This window comes from Notolepis coatsorum, assembly GCF_963971535.1.
Source record: "Notolepis coatsorum genome assembly, chromosome: 4".
NCBI lineage: Eukaryota > Metazoa > Chordata > Actinopteri > Aulopiformes > Paralepididae > Notolepis > Notolepis coatsorum.
Genome location: NC_140168.1, coordinates 94,192,155 through 94,218,075, shown reverse-complemented (window position 1 = coordinate 94,218,075; position 25,921 = coordinate 94,192,155). Strand labels below are relative to the sequence as shown.

The following is a 25,921-nucleotide window of genomic DNA, read 5'->3' as shown; positions in this document are numbered from 1 at the left end:
GAAGCAACGGCAGCACTGCTCCGCTGTTATTAAGCAATAGGCAGCCCTAATATGGTCAAAGGAGCGTGGCGTTCTTTTTATCTTGTGGGACTTGTACAGCACTTTGTTCAACTTTGTCAGTGCTGTAAAGTTTAAACCTTTTTAAATCTTAGACAAACAAAACACTTTGCTTTCATGAAATATTGTAAGCCGTCATTTGAGGCTTTATAAAAGCAGCACAATGAACACAAATCTGTCAATGCCGAGTCCGACCTTATCTTAAATAACAAATAGCATTGCTTGTTGTAGTTAACAAAGAGAGGCAGAGTTGATTTTGCAAAACTATATATAATTATTATTTTTTTTATTGAATTTTATTTTCATATTCGAATCCCATGCCCATCGAACGAAGCTTCGAAGTATTTAAGACAGCCCTATTAAATGGACTGTTATATCTTATTAAATTGTGGACATTTATTCATTCCCACTTATTAGGCACTATTTCTGATGGTAAAATGAGCGTATAAAGCAAAATACAGAATTCTGAAATATTAAAACGAAAAAAAACGGAATTTGGAAAAAAATAAAACGGATTTCATATGGCTCTAGATACATGATGGTTAGGCCTTTGTGTTTTCCTCAGTGAGGGATTATCTTTTGTCGGTCAGCAGCGTTTTGTACTTGCTGAAGCTTCTCTCTGTAATATCAACATTATCTGGCCATCCTCAGTAAATACTATCAAACTTTCCAAAGACCAGAGTTGGGATGCGCACACACACACACACACACATGCCGTGCCGCGCCACCGTTTTAAAGTCTTAGTGAAGATTGATTTATATGAAAACAGATTTATGTATAATTTAGCTAGCTCGCCAACGTTACTGTGATTAAAGCAAATCTTTTTTTAAACGAAAAAAACGTAATATAATCTTTTTTTTATTATAATTTGTTCAGGGGGGGCGGGGGGTCCCATTGACGGGGCAGGCCTCCCGCCAAGGCAATGGTAGGGGAAACACTGCATGTATTGCATGCACTGCCCGCCTCAAGTGTCCAGAGTACGCTAGCTTCATCCGGAGGTCCGTATTTTTTAAATCCGAATGGGAACCGATGGGAGCCGTCAGCGCTTTGGTAATTGGTCCGTCTCGAACTCCGCCTCCAAACTCTGTTTGAGGAAAGCATAGCAACAGTCATGATTGGAGGATCAAGAAAAGAGGGCGGGCTTGAAATGGGTCAATTTGTCTTTTGTCACAGCCACATGCTGCCTTTTGGCAAATTATCATCTATTTACTGGGTGAGTTTCATTCAATACTACTGCTAACCAGTGGAGGCGGTGGTGGTAGTGGTGGGCAGAGGCAGGAGAGATGTCAGTAGGTGTGAGGGCAGGACTTTCTGACACGTATCCGTCTGTGTGAGGGCAGGACTTTCTATGGTTTATCTTTTTTTTATTGGAAGAATTTATGCAGATTTATACATTTCAGTTATCCAAATTATACAACTTCCATTTCCTTCCCCATTCCTATCTCCTCACCCCATCCCACCCAGTGAGGGTGACGACAAACATACATATAATTCACATAAATAAAAAATAAAAATAAAAGAAAATAAAAATAATTAAACAAATACAGATGTGACAGACAAAACTACGCAAAAAGAAATTAAGTAAAATTAAAAGAAATAAGAAAAAATATAAATAAGAAAGACGGTAATAATAATATATAATATAAGTAATACTCTCCATTTTAGTAGCATAATTTCCAGATGGTAAAACAAATAAAATGTAAAGTAAATTTCTCTCTCACCTTTTATATAATTTCGTTATTTTCATTTTTCTTTCTACTAAAACTGTATTGTTTATTTTGCTCTGTAAAGTTTTTTTTTTGTATTATATATATATATATAAATAAAAAATATTTATGTATTATTATTATTATTATTATTATTATTATTATTATACCACTGCTTAGGGACAGCCCGAATCTCTTTGTGATGGTGGGTCTGTCTGAAAATTGTGGCGGGCCTTCGCCAATAGCCTAGATCTATCCGCTGTGTGTTGTCGCCAGTCCTCTCCAGATGGCCGTGCTCTGTGTCGTGAACCTCTGTGTCGTGAACCTCTGTGCTCTGTGTCGTGAACCTCGGTGCTCTGTGTCGTGAACCTCTGTGTCGTGAACCTCGGTGCTCTGTGTCGTGAACCTCTGTGTTGTGAACCTCGGTGCTCTGTGTCGTGAACCTCGGTGCTCTGTGTCGTGAACCTCGGTGCTCTGTGTCGTGAACCTCTGTGTCGTGAACCTCTGTCGTGAACCTCGGTGCTCTGTGTCATGAACCACGGTGCTCTGTGTCGTGAACCTCGGTGCTCTGTGTCGTGAACCTCTGTCGTGAACCTCGGTGCTCTGTGTCGTGAACCTCTGTGCTCTGTGTCGTGAACCTCTGTGTCGTGAACCTCGTGCTCTGTGTCGTGAACCTCGGTGCTCTGTGTTGTGAACCTCTGTGTCGTGAACCTTGGTGCTCTGTGTCGTGAACCTCGGTGCTCTGTGTCGTGAACCTCTGTGTCTTGAACCTCTGTGCTCTGTCGTGAACCTCGGTGCTCTGTGTCGTGAACCTCTGTGTCTTGAACCTCTGTGCTCTGTCGTGAACCTCGGTGCTCTGTGTCGTGAACCTGTCTTGAACCTCTGTGCTGTGTCGTGAACCTCGGTGCTCTGTGTCGTGAACCTCGGTGCTCTGTGTCGTGAACCTCTGTGTCTTGAACCTCGGTGCTCTGTGTCGTGAACCTCTGTGTCTTGAACCTCGGTGCTCTGTGTCGTGAACCTCGGTGCTCTGTGTCGTGAACCTCGGTGCTCTGTGTCGTGAACCTCTGTCTTGAACCTCGGTGCTCTGTGTCGTGAACCTCTGTGTCGTGAACCTCGGTGCTCTGTGTCGTGAACCTCGGTGCTCTGTGTCGTGAACCTCGGTGCTCTGTGTCGTGAACCTCTGTGCTCTGTCGTGAACCTCGGTGCTCTGTGTCGTGAACCTCTGTGTCTTGAACCTCGGTGCTCTGTGTCGTGAACCTCTGTGTCGTGAACCTCGGTGCTCTGTGTCGTGAACCTCTGTGTCGTGAACCTCTGTGTCGTGAACCTCGGTGCTCTGTGTCGTGAACCTCGGTGCTCTGTGTCGTGAACCTCGGTGCTCTGTGTCGTGAACCTCGGTGCTCCGGCGTTTAAATAAAGCGTCTTCTTCTCCGCGGGCCAAAGGATCACATCTGTCCTCCGCTACAGACCTCACTTCTCCTGCGCCGCGGTACAAATTGAATATGTGTGATCGACAACGGTGCACATTCCTGTGTCACACTGTGTGGTGCTGCTGCGTTAGGCCTTAAAGGAACAATGTGCAGGGTTTGCACAAGGTCCTTGAAGTCCTTAAAGTGCTTGATTATTTTACAAAAAAAAGTCGATGCCTGGAATTCCTTAAACAGCAATTTTTTTACAAGGTGCTTAAAAAGTCCTTGACCATTGGCATTGAAAGTTGTGTTCATCCATGATTAAATTGTTCTGAATCAAGAAATATAATTATTATTTTTATTTAAAGTGTAACTAATTGTCGGAAATTTGTTTTAAGCCATAAATATTGGATCAGGTTTTATTTTCTATAAAAAAAACTGCATTTAAAAGGGAATTGTATCCTTTTAAATGTCCTTAAAAGTGCTTGAAAGTCCTTGAATTTCATTTTGCAATGTCTGTGGGAACCCTGTGTGTGGTACTGCGTTAGGCCTTAAAGGAACACAATGTTGGCATCTAACAACCAAGAGTCAGACGAGAAAGATTGATATCCATCTCATCTCTGCGTGCTCGGTAGCCGCGGAGAGAGGTCCAGGTGCATGCTGGTCTGGAGAGCAGCAGGGAGCAGCTAGCCTGGCTCTGTCAAAGGCGAAGAAATACAACTTCCCCAGAACTCCAAAACCGACGCTACAGGGATGATCGATCTTCTTGTCCGACTCCGGGGGAAGATTGCTTTCCCAAATGGCTTTAGAGGCAAATTCCTCTTTGCTCGGCAGGCTCGAGGCTATCGCTGCATGTTAAGCCTTCTGTCGGATCTCCACTCGTTCCAGACCTCCTCCCGGCCACGGCTATCGGATTCGGTGGAGGGAGGAAGGTGTGACGGACGTCTAATAAAAGGGGGTTTTGTCTGCAGCCTTGAGAGAAGCCGTCTCCATTCTGTAACCTCAGGACCTGAGAGCTCTCTTCTGGCCGGAGCCCAGCGGCCCAGTGAGAGGGAGCGGGCCCAGTGAGAGGGAGCGGGCCCAGCAGGGGAGGAAATTAGGCCACTTTACTCGCCAAATGCGAGTATTTTTTACGTTTGGCGAGTAATTCATGAAGAGCACTCGCCAGTCTGGCGAGTACTTGTAATTACAAAACAAACAAAAAAATCATTCTGCAATCTGCTGATTCGCTCACTGGCACAAGCCGAACTCTGACTCCCCCCTTGATTCCTCCCATTTGCGCCTCAATCCAACCATAACCAATGAACATCATCGTTGTACAGATGCGCTCTAAGCTCCTCCAATGAACACTCATTTTCTAGAAGATGCCGCCCATCTAGGGGAAGTGGACAGATCACTGCGTGCGGACCTACAGACTCCTGCCACCGGCTTGACAACGTAGACAAACTTAGACAAAAACACATCAGTGGATGAAAATAATTACATGTAGTGTCGTCGCTTTCGGATATCAGTGCGGTCTGACATGGGGGCGAACAATAGCATGCGACGCGTCTCCTTCGAGTCGGATGAGAATGACAAGTCAACCAGGCACCAGCATTAGCCGGCTAGCTACCTAGCATGTAACAAGCTACCATAACGCGCGTTCAACATAGTGGACTATACTGAGCGGCTTTGCTTAAATGCAGCCGAGTGACATTTTATTATTACCGGGTTTCCCCCCATATCACCACTCGCCCATATGCCCTTCACAACGGTGATGTTGTCATACTTGGCATTCAGAATACACCTGCTGAACCCCTAGCGTTGTCGATTCGGTTCCAATGTATTGTCATCTTACAGCACAAGTACAGTACAACCAGAATACATTTGGCATCCAACCAGAGTGCAAATGTAACAAGTCAAGTTGTTTTATTTAGCTATTACATTACAGTGAAATGCTTGGTTCTTTCACTGCCCAACTCAGTCCAACCTAGACCAGTCCAACCTAGTCCAGTCCAGCCCAGCATCTTTCACTGCCTAGTTCAGCCCAACCCAGTCCAGAATAGTTCCCTCTTTCATGTTAATATGTGATATCCTAATATTTTGAAGAGTAGAGACAGTGTGATTAATACATGTTGTATGCTAATATTGTGAAGAGTAGAGACTGTTATTAATGTTTTATGCTAATAAATATTTTAAAGAGTAGAGACACGGTGTGATTTTTACTATGATTGAAAATCAATTTAGACAAAGACATACAAAGAAGTAATTATCACAATTAGCGATTTTTTTGGGCTGGTAAAAAATCAGTTTGTCTGGTAAAAAAAATCAGATACTCGCCAGTTGGCTGGTAAGCCAAAAAGTTAGTTTCCTCCCCTGGGGCCCAGTGAGAGGGAGCGGGCCCAGTGAGAGGGAGCGGGCCCAGTGAGAGGGAGGGAGCCCAGTGAGAGGGAGCGGGCCCAGTGAGGCCCAGTGAGAGGGAGCGGGCCCAGTGAGAGGGAGGGAGCCCAGTGAGAGGGAGCGGGCCCAGTGAGAGGGAGCCCAGTGAGAGGGAGCGGCCCAGTGAGAGGGAGCGAGCCCAGTGAGAGGGAGCGGGCCCAGTGAGAGGGAGCGGGCCCAGTGAGAGGGAGGGAGCCCAGTGAGAGGGAGCGAGCCCAGTGAGAGGGAGCGGGCCAAGTGAGAGGGAGGGAGCCCAGTGAGAGGGAGCGAGCCCAGTGAGAGGGAGCGGGCCCAGTGAGAGGGAGTGGGCCCAGTGAGAGGGAGCGGGCCCAGTGAGAGGGAGCGGGCCCAGTGAGAGGGAGCGAGCTCAGTGAGAGGGAGCGGGCCCAGTGAGAGGGAGGGAGCCCAGTGAGAGGGAGCGAGCCCAGTGAGAGGGAGCGGGCCCAGTGAGAGGGAGTGAGCCCAGTGAGAGGGAGGGGGCCCAGTGAGAGGGAGCGGGCCCAGTGAGAGGGAGCGAGCCCAGTGAGAGGGAGCGGGCCCAGTGAGAGGGAGCCCAGTGAGAGGGAGCGGGCCCAGTGAGAGGGAGCGGGCCCAGTGAGAGGGAGCGGGCCCAGTGAGAGGGAGTGAGCCCAGCGTCTCCGAGAGCTCCGATGGGGGGGAGAGGAAGCCTCTGTGCTTTATAGCGAGACTCGACAGCGCGGTGTGCGGTGGGGTCTGAAGGCCTAAACAAACCAGACGAGCTCAGGGCCTCACACAGGCCTGCATGCTGTAGTGTTGAGACACACACACACACAGACATATAGACAGACACATAGACCTCACTCACTCACTCACTCACTCACTCACTCACTCACTCACTCACTCACTCACTCACTCACTCACTCACTCACACACACACATTGACAGACTAACGGACACATAGACAGACATCACTCACTCACTCACTCACCTACTCACTCACAGGAGGAGGAGGAAGGGAGAGGGAAGAGGAGTAGTAAAGAGGGAGGAGGAAGGGAGGAGTAGTAGAAGAAAGGGAGAGGGAGGAGGAGTAGGGAGAGGGAGGAGGAGTAGTGAGAGGGAGGAGGAGTAGTGAGAGGGAGGAGGAGGAGTAGTGGATGAGGAGGAGTGGAGAGAGAGGAGGAGGACGAGGAGGAGGAGTAGTAGAAAGGGAGAGGGAGGAGGAGTAGTAAAGGAGGAGGAGGCGGCTGGCGGTCTCACTGTTCATTGTTGACCTGCTGTAATATTAAAGGGATAGTTCAGATTTTTGGACATTAAGTTGTATGAAATACTTGCCAGTAGTACAGTATAGTGGATGCGAAGCCATTGGCTTACTTGGTGAGTCCCGCGGTGGGAGTTGACTACATAAAAACACGTTCGGGCGGCGAACGGCAGAAATGGGGTCACGGAACCAAAACAATTCTAATCCACACCACAACATGCCAGCAGAGGGTCGGCCATCTACAAAACAACATGTCCTCCAGCATTTCCAAACGGCTGATTGGCTGCGTTACCAGTGAAACGGCTTCATAATGCACCGGCTTTTTCCAAGAAACAAAACGGTGCCAAGTGATTGCAGAATCCATTGTGGTGGAGGATGATGATTCATTGTTAGAAATAGCGAACCCTTTCCCTTGCATGTTGTGGTGTGGATTGAATTATAACTAAGTTTGCTTTCCGGTTCTCTCGGAACCCCCGGCCAGAACTCCGACCGCAGAGTTTTGGATAATATCCAGAAATCATCCGAACTATCCCTTTTTTAATGCAGCACCTCGTTGTCGACACAGATGAACGCTGTGGTTTGATCCCCCCTCCACACCCATCCCCTCCCCTCCCCTTACCGAAGCACTTCCTTGAAAATGAAAAGTAGTGCTTGGAAAAGTATTTAAAAGTCCCTTAATTTCATTTTTGCAATGTCTGTGGGAACCCTGGTTTCAGTGACTGCAGTAGAATCAAAACTAACAGCACCTGGGTTGGTACAGTACAGTAAAAGGACAAAAGACAGAACAAACACCAAGGACTACACACACTCACACCCCGCCCTCACCAAACAGTTACAGCCAACAGTTTCTTTAGGGAATGAAGATCATGACAAAGGGAACAATAAGAAATAACCCTTTTCATCCACCCAGTCCTTTGTCCCAGTGTCTCCTCAGAGCACTTGAGATTACATTTTATTTTCATTCTCAGATGTACTGTATCGACGGAGCTCTTGATACACAAGAGGCGATAATAGTATGGAACTTAATTTGTGACGGTACTATCAGGATTAGGGATGGGCGTGAGTAATCGATTAATCCATTACTCGTGGCTATGAGAAAACTCTGAAATTATAAATTTTTATTATACATTTTTTATTTATTTATTATTTTTTTTATCCACTTTTTCTCCCATTTTCTATATTTTTCTCCCATCCCAATTTCGTATCATCCAATTCAACCCTCCCCTGTCACAAACGCTGTTTCTTGCCTCCCACAAGCCGGCTGCAATGTGGACTAAGTCATACATAGTACAAGTCCCCTCCGGTACTTGAGGTAACAGCAGTCGCATTTTTTCACCTGCGCAGCTCGATCTCTCAGTGGCGAGGAGTAACGCGTGGGAGGCTCACGCTGCCCCCGACACTTCCTGATTCTACTGCGCAGGCGCACCAACCGACCTGTAGGAGTCGCTGTCCACAACGCCCGATCCCCACCCATCAGTTTCCCACCCCCTAATACGGCCAATGTGTATTAGTATGAACGACCAGCTAAACTGAAAGCAATGTGGAGCGCTGGGCTCGAACAGGCGAGCCCAGCGTCTCTGCATTCGTGGCGAGCGCATTGCCCACTACGCCACGTAGCCGCCCTATTTATTATAATTTTTTAACATATTTGTTTCACATGTATGTGTAAGATTATAACTGTTTGTTTGTTTCATTAAACATATACGTGAATGAACAAAATTAAGTAAAAAAAAAGGATATAGGTTGTCCAGCTGCCCAGAGCTGTCAAACGCAGGGCTGAAGGGCTAGAATTGACGGTCCGCTCTGCTCTGACAATTGCGCGTTGACAACACGCCCACTACGCAAAGCTATTACTTGCACAGTGTGCTCCCAAATAATTTTTCCAGTTCGCACATAATCTATTTTTACGGGCAAATGCGAGTGAAATAGTCGCACTGTAGAGCCCTGTGAAGTATAATCCATCAATTGCATGTCCTATTTCTCGCCTAGAATGTTGTCTGAAACATATTTTAGATAACCGCAGTGGAGAATGTTTACGAACAAGTCGTAATTTTTTACATGCATGTTTTTCTTTACATGCACACACGGGTCAAGGGTCACGCATCGTCGGGGAGAATTATGACCCCAGATGCAAATCTGAATGGCTCGTTGAATCCCAATGTATTCTGACCTTAGGCAGCACAGAAAAATCTGAATTTCATCATTTGTGACCTTTAATGTTCAGGGGAACCATGTTAATAAATAACTGAATAAAATGTCCCCCCACACAGATTTGATGGCCTGCCTCTGCCGTTCATATCTAACGAGCATCTTAATAATAGCCCTAAGTGCGCCGTTATGATGCTGGCATGTTGATCATCATCAGCCTGGTCTGTTGGGTGCGGCGGTGTCATCAACACTCGGACTCATTTGTATGCAAATGCACTGTATAGCATTAGTGCAAAGAGAGGAATATGATCAAGTTAATGGTGAAAAGGGGCCGGTCCATCATCTAAACCTCCACCGTCTGGGAGGCGGCTTTTGACTGAGATGTTCAATATGGAGAATGACTTGCCGTTGGTGGTGGTGGTGGACTTTACTGCTGCAATGATTTCATGTTCACTCTGTGTCCTCGGCAGTTATGAAGCATAATGTTTCATCATGTTCTCCACGGGGTTCATGATAAATGCTGATGCTAGATAATGTATTTATAACTATAAATAACTTCATGCCGTCTCTCTCTCTCTCTCTCTCTCTCTCTCTCTGTGTTTCTCTGCCGTTCCTCCAGAGGGCTGTGTCCTCCCGGGGCACTCTGTCTCTATCCGACCCCCCTGCCCAGACGCCTCCTCAGCGGGGGTGAAGCGGAGCCGCCATGAGGGGGCGCTGCTCGCGGAAGCTGGGCGTGCTGGCCAAGGCCTTCCTCCTCCTCTGGCTGCTGTGGCTGGCCTACCTCCTCATGGCCCACTCCTCCTTCTCCTCCTCCCCCGACTCCCCCGCGGGGGACGATGACGACGGAGGGGGGCGCAGCCTCCTGGTGAGGCAGTCCATCGAGAAGAGCGCCGAGGAGGGCCAGCTGGCCAGGCCGCTGTACGCCAAGGCCCCGCTGGACCTGGACCAGCCCGGGGAGTGCGGCCGGGCCACCCGGCTCAGCCTTGGCCCGGAGGACAAGAAGCTGGAGGAGGACAGCGTGGAGCGCTACGCCATCAACATCTTCGTCAGCGACAAGATCTCCCTCCACCGGCACATCCAGGACCACAGGATGTCTGAGTGAGTATGGCTCCAAGGTCGCCGTCGGGATCCCTCTGAAACACGGCCAAGTTTCCGCCATCGACTAAACAATCTGAAATAAAAACGAAGCAAAAACCAAAAACCTTCTTATCAAATCAAATCAAATGTATTTGTAAAGCCGGCAATTACAAGGTAATGCCCCCATGGGCTGTACAAGGCAGGCAGAAAAGTGGATTTTTTTTTTTAGCGTTTATCGCTTTTCTGGTCAAGCATGACCGACAGATACAGGGTGAAACGGGATATAGAGCAGGGGAAGACATTCTGGCAAATGACGGCGGGTCCGGGAATCGAACTCGGAGTCCACCAGATCCGTGACGCAGCACGGTTTTCCCCGACGCAGAAATAGCGCAGAGATATGCGGTGAGCTACTGGAGCTCCCCGTGGCAATTTCTTTTACTTGAACTTGGAAGTTCAACTCAAGTTCAGACTTCTGTTACTCTATTTCATTAGCACTAAAAGTGATTTTCCTTTTTTGCATTAGTAACTTCAGAATGTTATCTTTCAAAAGAGACCAGGCTCATGCATGTGCTATAAGTATAAAGCTAAGCTTTGCAAAAAAAGTATGCAGTCCTCAAGTTCAAGTAAAAAAAAAAAGTTCTGGGTGCCTGTTAACACATTGATCGCCATAAACGAGTTACGCCGTTTTTGAAATCAATATAAAAAAAAATCGCTCCCTCTCTTCAAAACCGGAAGTTGTGATCGGTGCGTCGAGGAAATCCCTCCGGCAGTCATATCTTGTTACGTGGGTCCAGACAAACACTGGCGTGCATATGGATCGCTTCTATAATGCAATAATCAATATGATTTCGGCGTTTATTGCGCCATACAAACCGGAAATGGATCTAGGCGATCGGCGTCAAATAATTGGGATATTTTTCTTCCAGTCACATCGGCGCACGGTAAGAGGACAGTAACGTTATTTTCAGCCCAATTGTGTTTCTTTGTTTGCAAACAGTCTGATCAATATATCAACCCATACTACATAAAGCCGTTACTGACGATAAAGAAATTATAGACGACCCCCCCCCCCCTTTCCTTCACGCATGATGAAGCCTAATGTATACCGATCATATACATTTGAATTTTTTAATATAGCGTGTATAGGAAAGAAACGGCAATCGATAATCTATCATATGCGTTTGGGCCTATAACTAGGGTTTTTGGAATTACAGCAGAAAAGCTTATAAACATACTTATATTCAAGACGGTATTAACACAACAATGTATGAATGAAAAAATATAACGTTCCCACATCCGGAACGATAGATAATCGATGTTGAATGGGCCATAGTAATGTCAATATAGCAATACAATTTAAAAAGTTATAGCCCTGCAAAGAAGGTAATTATCTTTCAACGGTGGCAGACTGGCTATATTGATGGATATAACCCATGGCGGACAATGTGTTAAGAATCTGTCGTACACATTGTTTTTCTGTCATTTCTGGAGTCACTCGTTCATCACTGACAACACGCTTCATTTGGTCAAGAAGTTACACTTTTCCGAGGCTTTAGAGCAGCCATTCAGTGGTTTCGCGGTGGTCACAGAGTCCTTAGTTACCATGGCAACCACTCACCGCGCAATTATTCCCAGCCTTTTGGCAGAGATCGCGATTGATCGTAAAACATCTTTTAACGCCCGGACTGCCGGAATGGCCTCACCCCCTTCAGCCACAATGCTCTCAGACCGTCGTAAAAAAATTTAATTCATGATAATATAACAAACAAACTGTCTTTTCTTGAATTCAAAAAACACTTAAAGTTAAATAAATGTCAATACTTTCATTTGTTGACTTCTGATGATTTTCATGTAAAAATAATAAACAATCCAATAATTTGCGTACTGTTGTGGAATATTTTAAATGAGCCAAGACGGTGAACTGTAGAAATTCAGATGAGTCAAATTGTATCAAAAAGAACAGAAAAAGTATCCTCAGTTTACAATCCGAGACGAGTCTAAACACGAGCGTCTGACCAGAAAGTGAGAAAGAGCTCTGGTCAGACTTACAATAAATACATGACATCAAAAGATGACAAATTAATAACAGATATGACAAGAAAAGTAAACAACGATGAGATTAGGGGTTTTGTCATATCTGTCACAAGATTGATATGAAGCCAACAAGAAAAAGAACAAGATGTGATTTATGGACATATGTCATATCTAAGTCAAGCTGTCCTGACCTTTTAAGTTGTTTTAAGAATGAATAAATGCAAACTTTATTTAACAGATTGCAGAATGGGTACAATACAGTACGGCTCAATACACACAATTGTTAAGGGAATGCAGACCAGAGAAATACGTTTGTCTTGTTTACATCAGGGTCCCCCATTTTCAATTCATAGTGATTCATGGAACACCGTCAGACTGTCGCCTAGTGTCTTGACTAGTCAAACTAGTTAAAGCTTTGTACAGAGAAAGATGTATTTATAACAGAGCTATGAACATGATCATATTTTCGACCACAGTACGCAGTGGTCACATTTTACGCTTTTTACCCGGGTGAAGTCGACACTCTTGGAAGCCTTGGCACACGCAGCAGACCACTTCACTTTCATCCAGCGTGGTTCGAGAGGCACGCTTGGCCATACGATATATTATACCCTGTATATTGTTCATCTACAATTAGGCCTGGCCTCGGCTTGTAATATGCGCTGGCATTGACTCTATAATCAAGGTTTCTATTCGTCAGAGGATGTCCGGGCCGCTACTCTCTCTCTAAACTCTTTAACCCTTTCACTACCACACTACAGAATGTTAACCTTTCACTACGGTTAAGGGTTGACCTTCTGTAGTGTGGTTGTGAAAGGGTTAACCAGTTGTGTGGCAGTGAAAGGGTTAACCTTCTGTATTGTCGCAGTGAAAGGGTTAACCCTTTGGCAGTGAAAGAGTTAACCTTCTGTGGTGTGGTTGTGAAAGGGTTAACCATTTGTTGTGTGGCAGTGAAAGGGTTAACCTTCTGTAGTGTCGTGGTGAAAGGGTTAACCCTTTGGTAGTGTGGTAGTGAAAGGGTTAATGCCATCCTCTGAAGCCATGGTTCTGTGGTAGAAATGATATGCCCCCCCCCCCTCCCAGTTACCCCCCCCCCTTCCCCACACCTACCATAGTCCCAGTTTCCCCTGATTAATCCCCAATACACATGTCCTGTCTTCCCTTAATCAATATCCCTTTCTCCCCTGATCAATCAGTCCTCCCACCTAAAGCCCCCACATTCCCTAACACCCCCCCCCCCCTCCTGGTATAACCTGGTTATCACCTGGCTCCACCCCTTCCTGTCATATATAAATATCCATGTATTCTGTGATTCAGGAGCCCCTCGTTGGGGCTCCTCTAAGCCAAATCTCCTATTTGACCTAATAAATCATAACAACCGACTATGGACCAAGGGAGTTATTTCCTCCGGCGTCCACCACAGTTCCTTGAGAAACATATGCTTCTACTTTTCTGACCGGCAGCTGTCAGCGTGCCATGTACCCCCACGCTGCTCCACGGAGCCCCACGTGGCCAGAAGGACAGTGGAGGCTTTCAGTTCATCCGCAGAAAAAGTCTTTCATATCTCTACTAGGAATATTACGAGCATTACGAGCGCATTCGACAACATTTACAAGTTGCAGAAGGAGAAAACCATCCTGTCTGTGAGCGATATTCATTTTTGCATAATGAGTAGGGAGTAGGGACCTACTGTCTCTGTGAGAATACAGCCTGTGTGGTTTGCAGGTCGCGGTTTTGGTCCAACATTATTTAGATCGGCCTGTGGTGAAAATCATATCGGGAGTGAGAGAGGGGAATCTTAACACAGAGAGAGAAAGACACACACACACACACACACACACACACACACACACACACATACTAGGGCTGACCCCTATTAGTCGATTAGTCGACTAATTGGTCGAAAGGAGCCGTAGTCGACTGCCAACCTCTTAGTCTAATAAAAAAAAATAATAATTTATAAAAAATATATATATATTTTTTTATCATTCTTTCCAAAAGAAAAGAGGCCTAGAAGCGTGGCTAACGCTAATGGCACGCATACCAGAGGCTAACTGCCTACGAAAACAGGCACAGAGGCACTGAAAGATGATTTCACCCATCTAATGAACACACTAGACTAGACAAATATCAAGATGTATCCATCAGTGGACCAATTGCATGCTTTTGCAGAGGACAAGAAGCCTTCAGTCGACTCCTTCAGACATTAAGCACCCCCCACAGCCCAAATGGAATGATTTTTTTTAGTCTACTAATAGTCGACTAACAGCAAATTTTGACAAATCATAGTCGACTATCCAAATCCTTAGTCGGGGACAGCCCTAACCACACACACACACACACACACACACACACACACAAACACACACACAAACACACAACACACAACACACAACACACAACACACACACACACAGAGAGAGAGAGTGAGGGGTGTAGTGGTGGGAGACTGGAGAGAGACAGAGAAAAGGGGGGGAGGGAGACTGTCCAAGGTGTTTATAGAGAGAGATGAAAGAGAGAGAGAGTGGTTGCATATGGTAGGCAGCAAAAACAACGCAGCAAAAAACGAAACTCTTGCTTTATATGGATATATTTATTTAGACATAAATAGATATAGTGGTCTGTGTGACTGCTTGCCGGTTATAGGTATAAATGATCATGTATATAGATATAGTGGTCTGTGACTGTGCTTGGCGGTTATAGGTATAAATGATCATGTGTGTATATATATATATATATATATATATATATATATATATATAGTGGTCTGTCTGTGGCTGTGCTTGGCGGTTATAGGTATAAATGATCAGAACTCTATTGTAGTTTGTTTTACAATGTTCTTACGTTGTGAAAGCATGTAATAAGACATATTTAGGAAAAGTCATGGACTGAGAACATCATAGCTTTTAATTATACAGAATTATATACATTATGCAATTTTGCGGCTAGTAATTTAGCTGTTCCCGCCATCTTCAGTGTTACAGATTTCCCCCGTTCAGAACTAGCATATTATATTTAGACTGCAGGGAGAAGTTGCATGCGCGCTCTCCAGCCAAAACCACATCAGGAGGGAACGCAGGCCTGTCCGACGCTGACTGAGCTTTCTGAGGTCTCTCCTGGATATATATAGACCGTCACTGGTATCACTTGAAGTAGAGTAAAGTACAAAAAAATATATACTGTAACTATTGTGACAAGCCTGGTGGGGTTCAGACTCGCCACGGTTCAAATACAAACAAATTTGAATGTCCACACAAGAGCAATATCAATCAATACAAGTATTTATTGAATTCAGGGCAGAATCCAGTGGGGAAAAAGCAAAAGAATGGCCATAGACAGTCCGAGGGTCAAAAACACAAAACGGGCTCGCCGACAGAAAAGGGGATTGTTCACTATTCAGGGTAGTCGTCCGGTCCAGGGTCAGTACACAAGGGGGTTTCTCAGCCAGTCCAGGGTCCAGTACACAAATAACACCTACTCGCCTTCACAACTCCGAATACTACAATCTCTCTCTCTAAATAAACAACAACTCCAACCTCACCTCCGCTCAACTTACTCCTAACTAACCTAGTGGCTTTGTAGTGTGTGGGTCTGGGCGTGTGCACGTGAGATGTGGGTGGACTAATGATGCAGAGGTGTGTTCTATCAGTACTAATCAGCTACCTAATTGACTCTACTCCTTCTGTGGCAAAAGTATCTCCCATCCTCCCACTTCAGCCACTTCAAACATATCCATGAGAGGGGGGGTGAGATCTGCCACAATATATTATATTATATTATTGCAGGACCATTTTGAATGAAGTAGCACCATGACAATTGTATTACAAGATAACGACATAAAAAATATGTAATATCACATTGTAATTTATACTGGAAAACTATACCATCAAATACTGTTGTACCTTCAAGAGACTAAGAAAAATATTGTTGATATGATACTTTTTGCCATATCGCCCAGCTCTACTTTGCATGGATCCATGGATGGTGTACCTTCATATTTGGTATACCTCCTCCTAGCCCTATGCCAGAATAACCAAATGCACGTTCGAATAATTTAACTATTAAATTAAGAATCATTGTTAATTTTGAAACATTTCAGTTGTTTCGTCAATCCAAATCACATACAAGTACATAAATCACATGAAAATACTCTATGAACTAACTATGAATGTACACAACACTCCAAAACGTACTATCTTTTGATAATTACGTTTAAAAACATTGTTAATCAGAAAACTGTGTTTTTCGTAGGGCTGTGTATTGGCACTGATTAATAATAATAATAAATGTTATTTGTATAGGGAATTGCACTTCAAAGTGCTTTACACCAGTAAGAAATAAGACATAAAATCTGTGTAAAACAAGCAGCAAGAGCAAAGCATAAAGTGAGATAAAATAATGATAAAGGTCATAGTATGCACCCAGCGGATAGTGGGGCGTAGAAATAAAAAAGAAGTAAAATAATAGCAAGGGTAAGATACAATGATAATATTGAGAGATGTAATTACTAGGGCTGTCAGTTTATCGCGTTAAGTAGATTAATTAATTACACAGCAAATTATCGCATTATGAAAATTAACTCAAAATGTATTTAAAAAAATCGATTTAATTATTTCTTTTTTTATCTCATTCATTCCATAAGAACGTAGAATAAACAGTTAACATTTTGGTCCATTTGCATGTTCTTGGTATCTGATTCTAGGGACATCTATGGATCTCAGGGAATGTATTCCCAGTGTCAGAAATAGTGTCTGTTACTAGGCTTGAGTAAATTGTAATGAACCAAATGAGAATATCAATTCAATTCTTTATTTTTTTCTCTTCTTTTTGACTGTGAATAACACCATGCTAAAATTGACCAGACCTAAAAAATCGAATCAAATTAATAAAGGGAAAATGATTAAACAGAAGGTTTTGTAGATACAGTACTGAATTCTGCCATCCGGACACATGCCATTTGAAATATGATTATCGAATATAAAATATCAGGCCTAAAATGGTTATGCGATTAAAATGCGATTAATTAGATTAATTAATTACAAATCCTGTAATTAGATAAAAAAAAATAATCGCCTGACAGCTAGGGATGGGTACCGAATTCGGTACTTTTGAGGTACCGAACCGAAACACGTCGGTACTACCGAGTATCGAATCAAGTGAGATACCGATTTTTATTTAATTTTTTTTACTTATTATTATTTTTTTTTAACTTTTTTCTTTTCATGTCAACGTTCACACGCACAATATATGCTTTTTCTTTTCATGTCAACGTTCACACGCACAATATATGCTTACCTAGGATTTGACTTGATTCAACAACAAAGCAGTCGGAGCAATGACGAGCCGAAAACTGTCGAAATTGTAGTTATTTGAAGTTTGGATTTTTTTTTTACGACTGAGGTAGGTAAATTAAATTTCTTGAGACTAAAGTACCGAAAAAAAGGTACCGTTGGGTACCGGTATCGATTCACAGGTACCGGTACCGGTATCGGTTCAAATGTGAAAGGTACCCATCCCTACTGACAGCACTAGTAATTATGTCTCTCACCCTACTTTGTCACTTCAGCCACTTCAAACTGTTAACTGCGCTTAACATGACAGTGGCGTCTTTAATTTCTCCTGATGAGAGAAATTAGACAACAATACCTTCCATACCGGAGCTGACTAGCGCCACGCCGATACATATCGTTGCTGTCTCCCACACTTTGACCCTTCTAGCCTCCCTCTCAGGGCCAGCCTCCCTCCCTCAGGGCGAGATTCCCCAACTGCCTCTCTGGGGCGAGGCTCCCCAACTGCCTCTCTGGGGCGAGGCTCCTTGTCAGGGTGCAGTTCTAGGCGTGGGGCCCTTTCCACTCCAATTAATGTGTTTCACAGTTTTGGGGCGTAGTTTACAAAGGCTGCATCACCGATCTTCTTATGACTCTTTCTGGTGACCTCTAATAGACCTGCATCTGATGATCGCAGTGTTCTGGCGGGTGTGTAGTTTATTAGAGAGTCAGCAATGTAGCTGGGACCTTGTCCATTTAGAGCTTTGTATGTGAGGAGAAGCACCTTAAAATCTATTCTAAAAGTTACAGGAAGCCAGTGTAGAGTAGCTAAGACAGGACTAATGTGTTCCCTCCTTTTGGTTTTGGTTAGTAGTCTAGCTGCAGAGTTTTGAATGAGCTCTGGAGTCTTTCTGTAGTTTTCTTGGGGAGACCAGTGAATAGTGCATTGCGGTAGTCTAGTCGGCTAGATATAAAAGCATGAATTAGCTTCTCTGCATCATTTTGATTTATGAATGGTCATACCTTCACTATGTTTCTGAGATGAAAGAAGGCTATTTTGGTCACTTTGTTTATGTGGGAGTTGAAGTTCAAATCTGAGTCCAGGACGTCACAGAGACTTGTCACCTCCGGTTCAATCCAAGTGGTTAAGATGCCTAGATTATTTGTTAGCATCTCCCTTTTTGATTTGGGGCCAACACAACACACAGGACTTCAGTTTGATCCTCGTTCAATTTGAGAAAGTTATCGTTTATTGCCGACAGGCAGTTGGTAATGGAGTTTATGAGTGTCGCATCATTTGATTCAGCGGATTATGTACAATTGTGTATCATCCGCATAGCTGTGGACATCTATACCATACTCTCTGATGATGTCACCGAGCGGTAGCATATATAGAGAGAAAAGAGTAATGGACCTAAACGGCTGCCTTGTGCAACCCCGTAGCGGCTTTCATATTTCTCTGATGTATGGCCTCCTAGATTAACATAAACCATTAAGAAACCAATAAGCTTTTCAAGTCGATTTATTAGGATGTTGTGATCAACAGTATCAAAAGCGGCACTGAGATCTAATAGGATAAGGATGGAGATTTTATTTGCATTAGAGTTGAGTCTGAGGTCACTAATTACCTTTTTGAGAGCAGTCCCCCATACTGTGCTATATTCTGAAACCTGACTGAAAGACTTCTAAATCTTCTAAGATTACCCGATTTGATTTTGATTTAATTCGGCTTGATGGGCAATTCAATTAGGCAAGGGGGCCAGCAGCAGCTGCCATTGTTGTCAAATGATGTAACCTGGTCGACTGAGTTTCTGTAGTAGTACAGTAGAAACTCAGCGCAAGGCAAATTAGAGACTGAGATCTGTAGGACGGGAGAAATAACATTTAGCGAAGATCCACTGAAAAAAAGCATACTGCAGATTAAAATATCTATCTTGGGATTTTAAGAATCGATTAGATTCAAATTAAACAATTCTATATCAGCCCCCCCTCACCCCCTGATATATTTTCCCAGTCCCAGGTGTTGTCTCAGTTGTTGAAAGGTCCTGTGGTTCTCTCCCCCCCCCCCCCCCTCTCTCTCTCTCTCTTACTCACCCTTCTTCTCTCCATTCCATCTCTCTCTCACCTTCTCCTGTACCCTTTCACTGCCACATGACAAAGGGTTAACCCTTTCACAACCACACTACACAAGTTTAACCCTTTCACTACCACGCCACAGACGGTTAACCCTTTCACTGCCACACGACAAAGGGTTAACCCTTCCACTACCACACTACAGATGGTTAACCCTTTCACTACCACACTACAGACGGTTAATGAGGATGAAGTGCCTGCATTCAGGACGCATTACCGGCGCCTTGATTGTCGTCTTGGAAACCACCTCTCTCCCGGCACCTCCTCTGAGTGCAGCGCTTCTCCGCCAGGCTGCCGTCCACAGCTGTCCTCGACTGACCGGAGCCTCGCCAGTGTTGTGTGTTAATGTCTTCACCTAGTGAGGTAATGTCTTCACCTAGTGAGGTAATGTCTTCACCTAGTGTGGTAATGTCTTCACCTAGTGAGGTAATGTCTTCACCTAGTGAGGTAATGTCTTCACCTAGTGAGGTAATGTCTTCACCTAGTGAGGTAATGTCTTCACCTAGTGTGGTAATGTCTTCACCTAGTGTGGTAATGTCTCTTCACCTAGTGTGGTAATGTCTCTTCACCTAGTGTGGTAATGTCTTCACCTAGTGTGGTAATGTCTTCACCTAGTGAGGTAATGTCTTCACCTAGTGTGGTAATGTCTTCACCTAGTGAGGTAATGTCTTCACCTAGTGTGGTAATGTCTTCACCTAGTGAGGTAATGTCTTCACCTAGTGAGGTAATGTCTTCACCTAGTGTGGTAATGTCTCTTCACCTAGTGTGGTAATGTCTTCACCTAGTGAGGTAATGTCTTCACCTAGTGAGGTAATGTCTTCACCTAGTGTGGTAATGTCTCTTCACCTAGTGTAGTAATGTCTTCACCTAGTGTGGTAATGTCTTCACCTAGTGAGGTAATGTCTTCACCTAGTGAGGTAATGTCTTCACCTAGTGTGGTAATGTCTCTTCACCTAGTGTAGTAATGTCTTCACCTAGTGAGGTAATGTCTTCACCTAGTGTGGTAATGTCTTCACCTAGTGAGGTAATGTCTTCACCTAGTGAGGTAATGTCTTCACCTAGTGTAGTAATGTCTTCACCTAGTGTGGTAATGTCTTCACCTAGTGAGGTAATGTCTTCACCTAGTGTGGTAATGTCTTCACCTAGTGTGGTAATGTCTTCACCTAGTGAGGTAATGTCTTCACCTAGTGAGGTAATGTCTTCACCTAGTGTAGTAATGTCTTCACCTAGTGTGGTAATGTCTTCACCTAGTGTGGTAATGTCTTCACCTAGTGAGGTAATGTCTTCACCTAGTGTGGTAATGTCTTCACCTAGTGTGGTAATGTCTTCACCTAGTGTGGTAATGTCTTCACCTAGTGAGGTAATGTCTTCACCTAGTGTGGTAATGTCTTCACCTAGTGTGGTAATGTCTTCACCTAGTGTAGTAATGTCTTCACCTAGTGAGGTAATGTCTTCACCTAGTGTGGCAATGTCTTCACCTAGTGTGGTAATGTCTCTTCACCTAGTGTGGTAATGTCTCTTCACCTAGTGAGGTAATGTCTTCACCTAGTGAGGTAATGTCTCTTCACCTAGTGTGGTAATGTCTCTTCACCTAGTGAGGTAATGTCTTCACCTAGTGTGGTAATGTCTCTTCACCTAGTGTGGTAATGTCTCTTCACCTAGTGAGGTAATGTCTTCACCTAGTGTGGTAATGTCTCTTCACCTAGTGAGGTAATGTCTTCACCTAGTGTGGTAATGTCTCTTCACCTAGTGTGGTAATGTCTCTTCACCTAGTGAGGTAATGTCTTCACCTAGTGTGGTAATGTCTCTTCACCTAGTGTGGTAATGTCTCTTCACCTAGTGAGGTAATGTCTTCACCTAGTGTGGTAATGTCTTCACCTAGTGAGGTAATGTCTCTTCACCTAGTGAGGTAATGTCTCTTCACCTAGTGAGGTAATGTCTATACCTAGTGTGGTAATGTCTTCACCTAGTGTGGTAATGTCTTCACCTAGTGTGGTAATGTCTTCACCTAGTGTGGTAATGTCTTCACCTAGTGAGGTAATGTCTCTTCACCTAGTGTGGTAATGTCTTCACCTAGTGAGGTAATGTCTCTTCACCTAGTGAGGTAATGTCTTCACCTAGTGTGGTAATGTCTTCACCTAGTGTGGTAATGTCTTCACCTAGTGTGGTAATGTCTTCACCTAGTGTGGTAATGTCTTCACCTAGTGTGGTAATGTCTTCACCTAGTGTGGTAATGTCTTCACCTAGTGTGGTAATGTCTTCACCTAGTGTGGTAATGTCTTCACCTAGTGAGGTAATGTCTTCACCTAGTGTGGTAATGTCTTCACCTAGTGTGGTAATGTCTTCACCTAGTGTGGTAATGTCTTCACCTAGTGTGGTAATGTCTCTTCACCTAGTGTGGTAATGTCTCTTCACCTAGTGAGGTAATGTCTTCACCTAGTGTGGTAATGTCTTCACCTAGTGTGGTAATGTCTTCACCTAGTGAGGTAATGTCTTCACCTAGTGTGGTAATGTCTTCACCTAGTGAGGTAATGTCTCTTCACCTAGTGAGGTAATGTCTTCACCTAGTGAGGTAATGTCTCTTCACCTAGTGAGGTAATGTCTTCACCTAGTGTAGTAATGTCTTCACCTAGTGAGGTAATGTCTTCACCTAGTGTGGTAATGTCTTCACCTAGTGAGGTAATGTCTTCACCTAGTGTGGTAATGTCTCTTCACCTAGTGTGGTAATGTCTCTTCACCTAGTGTGGTAATGTCTTCACCTAGTGAGGTAATGTCTCTTCACCTAGTGAGGTAATGTCTCTTCACCTAGTGAGGTAATGTCTTCACCTAGTGAGGTAATGTCTCTTCACCTAGTGTGGTAATGTCTTCACCTAGTGTGGTAATGTCTTCACCTAGTGAGGTAATGTCTTCACCTAGTGTAGTAATGTCTCTTCACCTAGTGTAGTAATGTCTTCACCTAGTGTAGTAATGTCTTCACCTAGTGTGGTAATGTCTTCACCTAGTGAGGTAATGTCTTCACCTAGTGAGGTAATGTCTCTTCACCTAGTGTGGTAATGTCTTCACCTAGTGTGGTAATGTCTCTTCACCTAGTGTGGTAATGTCTCTTCACCTAGTGTGGTAATGTCTTCACCTAGTGAGGTAATGTCTTCACCTAGTGTAGTAATGTCTTCACCTAGTGTGGTAATGTCTTCACCTAGTGAGGTAATGTCTTCACCTAGTGTGGTAATGTCTCTTCACCTAGTGTAGTAATGTCTTCACTTAGTGAGGTAATGTCTTCACCTAGTGTGGTAATGTCTCTTCACCTAGTGAGGTAATGTCTTCACCTAGTGTGGTAATGTCTCTTCACCTAGTGTGGTAATGTCTTCACCTAGTGTAGTAATGTCTTCACCTAGTGTGGAAATGTCTTCACCTAGTGTGGTAATGTCTTCACCTAGTGTGGTAATGTCTCTTCACCTAGTGTAGTAATGTCTTCACCTAGTGTGGTAATGTCTTCACCTAGTGAGGTAATGTCTTCACCTAGTGTAGTAATGTCTTCACCTAGTGAGGTAATGTCTTCACCTAGTGTGGTAATGTCTCTTCACCTAGTGTGGTAATGTCTTCACCTAGTGTGGTAATGTCTTCACCTAGTGAGGTAATGTCTCTTCACCTAGTGTGGTAATGTCTTCACCTAGTGTGGTAATGTCTTCACCTAGTGAGGTAATGTCTTCACCTAGTGTAGTAATGTCTTCACCTAGTGAGGTAATGTCTTCACCTAGTGTGGTAATGTCTTCACCTAGTGTGGTAATGTCTTCACCTAGTGTGGTAATGTCTCTTCACCTAGTGTGGTAATGTCTTCACCTAGTGTGGTAATGTCTCTTCACCTAGTGAGGTAATGTCTTCACCTAGTGAGGTAATGTCTTCACCTAGTGAGGTAATGTCTCTTCACCTAGTGTGGTAATGTCTTCACCTAGTGAGGTAATGTCTTCACCTAGTGAGGTAATGTCTCTTCACCTAGTGTGGTAATGTCTTCACCTAGTGTGGTAATGTCTTCACCTAGTGTGGTAATGTCTTCACCTAGTGTGGTAATGTCTTCACCTAGTGAGGTAATGTCTTCACCTAGTGAGGTAATGTCTTCACCTAGTGTGGTAATGTCTTCACCTAGTGTGGTAATGTCTCTTCACCTAGTGTGGTAATGTCTTCACCTAGTGTGGTAATGTCTTCACCTAGTGAGGTAATGTCTTCACCTAGTGAGGTAATGTCTTCACCTAGTGTGGTAATGTCTCTTCACCTAGTGAGGTAATGTCTCTTCACCTAGTGAGGTAATGTCTTCACCTAGTGTGGTAATGTCTTCACCTAGTGTGGTAATGTCTCTTCACCTAGTGTGGTAATGTCTTCACCTAGTGAGGTAATGTCTCTTCACCTAGTGAGGTAATGTCTTCACCTAGTGAGGTAATGTCTCTTCACCTAGTGTGGTAATGTCTTCACCTAGTGTGGTAATGTCTCTTCACCTAGTGAGGTAATGTCTTCACCTAGTGTGGTAATGTCTCAAGTTCAAGTTCTTTAATAGTTGGCATACAGAAGTACAGAATACTTTCATACAAAATGCTTCTTACTGTTACGCTCCAGAGACTGTGCTAGACAAGATAGTATCAAATAACATAATAACATAATATAGCATGAATTTAGAAGAAGAAAATGAGGTCACAGTGTTCGGTATAGACATATGTACAATGTTCTGAGTTACCATATAATATACAATACACAATACTATGCAGTGTACTAATGTACAGTACTATCTAGTGCAAAGCAGAAATGGGATGAGGTACAATTTTAGGTACAATTTACAGTAAGGTGTACGAGTTGTAGTGCAATCCTTCATCCATAAATATAAAGTGTGGGGAGTGGGTGCTACAGTGTGTTTGTTTAAAGTGGGTGTGTGCTATAAGTGTGTGGAGTGGGTGCTACAGTGTGTTTGTTTAAAGTGAGTGTGTGCGTGTGGATGTGTGTGCTATGTGCGTTTGGTGGTTGTTGTTGTGTAGTGTTCATTCATTGTTCGTTTAGCAGCCTGATGGCCTGGGGATAGAAGCTTCTTCTGAGTCTTTCTGTGCTCGCCTTGAGACTCCTGTATCGCTTGCCTGACCGCAGCAGTTCAAAGAGGCAGTTGTTCGGGTGACTGGAGTCTTTAATGATTCTCTTAGCCTTGCCCTTGCAACGCTTGTAGTAAATGTTCTGGAGGGTGGGGAGCCCCCCTCCAATTGTGCGTTCGGCTGAACGTGTCACTCTTTGTAGTGTGCTTTGGTCTTGTGCAGTGCTATTCCCAAACCAGGAGGTGATGTTGCCGGTCAAGATGCTCTCTATTGTACATGAGTAGAAGTTCTTAAGGATCTTCTGGCTGACTTGGAACTTCCTTAGGCGCCTGAGGAAGTAGAGGCGTTGTCGTGCCTTCTTCACAACACTGTTAATGTGTGTGGTCCATGTCAAGTCCTCGGATATGTAGGCTCCGAGGTACTTAAAGCTGTTGACTCTCTCAACCGGTGCCCCGTCGATGCTGAGGGGGCTGTAGTCCTTGACCCCCGACCTCCTGAAGTCCACAATCATCTCCTTTGTTTTGCTGACGTTCAGGGAGAGGCTGTTTTCCTGGCACCATCCCGCCAGGACCTTGACCTCTTCCAGGTAGGCCCTCTCGTCGTTGGCAGAGATCAGGCCCACCACCACTGTGTCGTCAGCAAATTTGACGATTGTATTGCTACTCCGCTGAGCCACACAGTCGTGTGTGTACAGGGAGTACATCTTCACCTAGTGTGGTAATGTCTCTTCACCTAGTGTGGTAATGTCTTCACCTAGTGTGGTAATGTCTTCACCTAGTGTGGTAATGTCTCTTCACCTAGTGAGGTAATGTCTCTTCACCTAGTGAGGTAATGTCTTCACCTAGTGAGGTAATGTCTTCACCTAGTGAGGTAATGTCTTCACCTAGTGTGGTAATGTCTTCACCTAGTGAGGTAATGTCTCTTCACCTAGTGTGGTAATGTCTTCACCTAGTGAGGTAATGTCTTCACCTAGTGTAGTAATGTCTTCACCTAGTGAGGTAATGTCTCTTCACCTAGTGAGGTAATGTCTCTTCACCTAGTGTGGTAATGTCTCTTCACCTAGTGAGGTAATGTCTCTTCACCTAGTGTGGTAATGTCTCTTCACCTAGTGTGGTAATGTCTTCACCTAGTGTGGTAATGTCTTCACCTAGTGAGGTAATGTCTCTTCACCTAGTGTGGTAATGTCTTCACCTAGTGAGGTAATGTCTTCACCTAGTGAGGTAATGTCTCTTCACCTAGTGTAGTAATGTCTTCACCTAGTGTGGTAATGTCTTCACCTAGTGTGGTAATGTCTTCACCTAGTGTGGTAATGTCTTCACCTAGTGTGGTAATGTCTTCACCTAGTGTGGTAATGTCTTCACCTAGTGTGGTAATGTCTTCACCTAGTGTG

At 44.2% G+C, this 25,921-nt stretch overlaps 1 protein-coding gene across 1 annotated transcript in view; it reads left to right on the top strand.

Annotated features, from left to right (window-relative positions):
* The window catches only part of poc1bl (POC1 centriolar protein homolog B (Chlamydomonas), like), a 157,444-nt gene that overhangs the window by 20,781 nt on the left and 110,742 nt on the right, over positions 1 to 25,921 (top strand). Inside the window, exon 2 of the mRNA XM_084312583.1 lies at positions 9,574 to 10,052. Coding sequence (XP_084168709.1) covers positions 9,658 to 10,052 — 395 coding nt within the window. The 5' untranslated portion in view covers positions 9,574 to 9,657. The remainder of the gene's footprint in view (positions 1 to 9,573; positions 10,053 to 25,921) is intronic.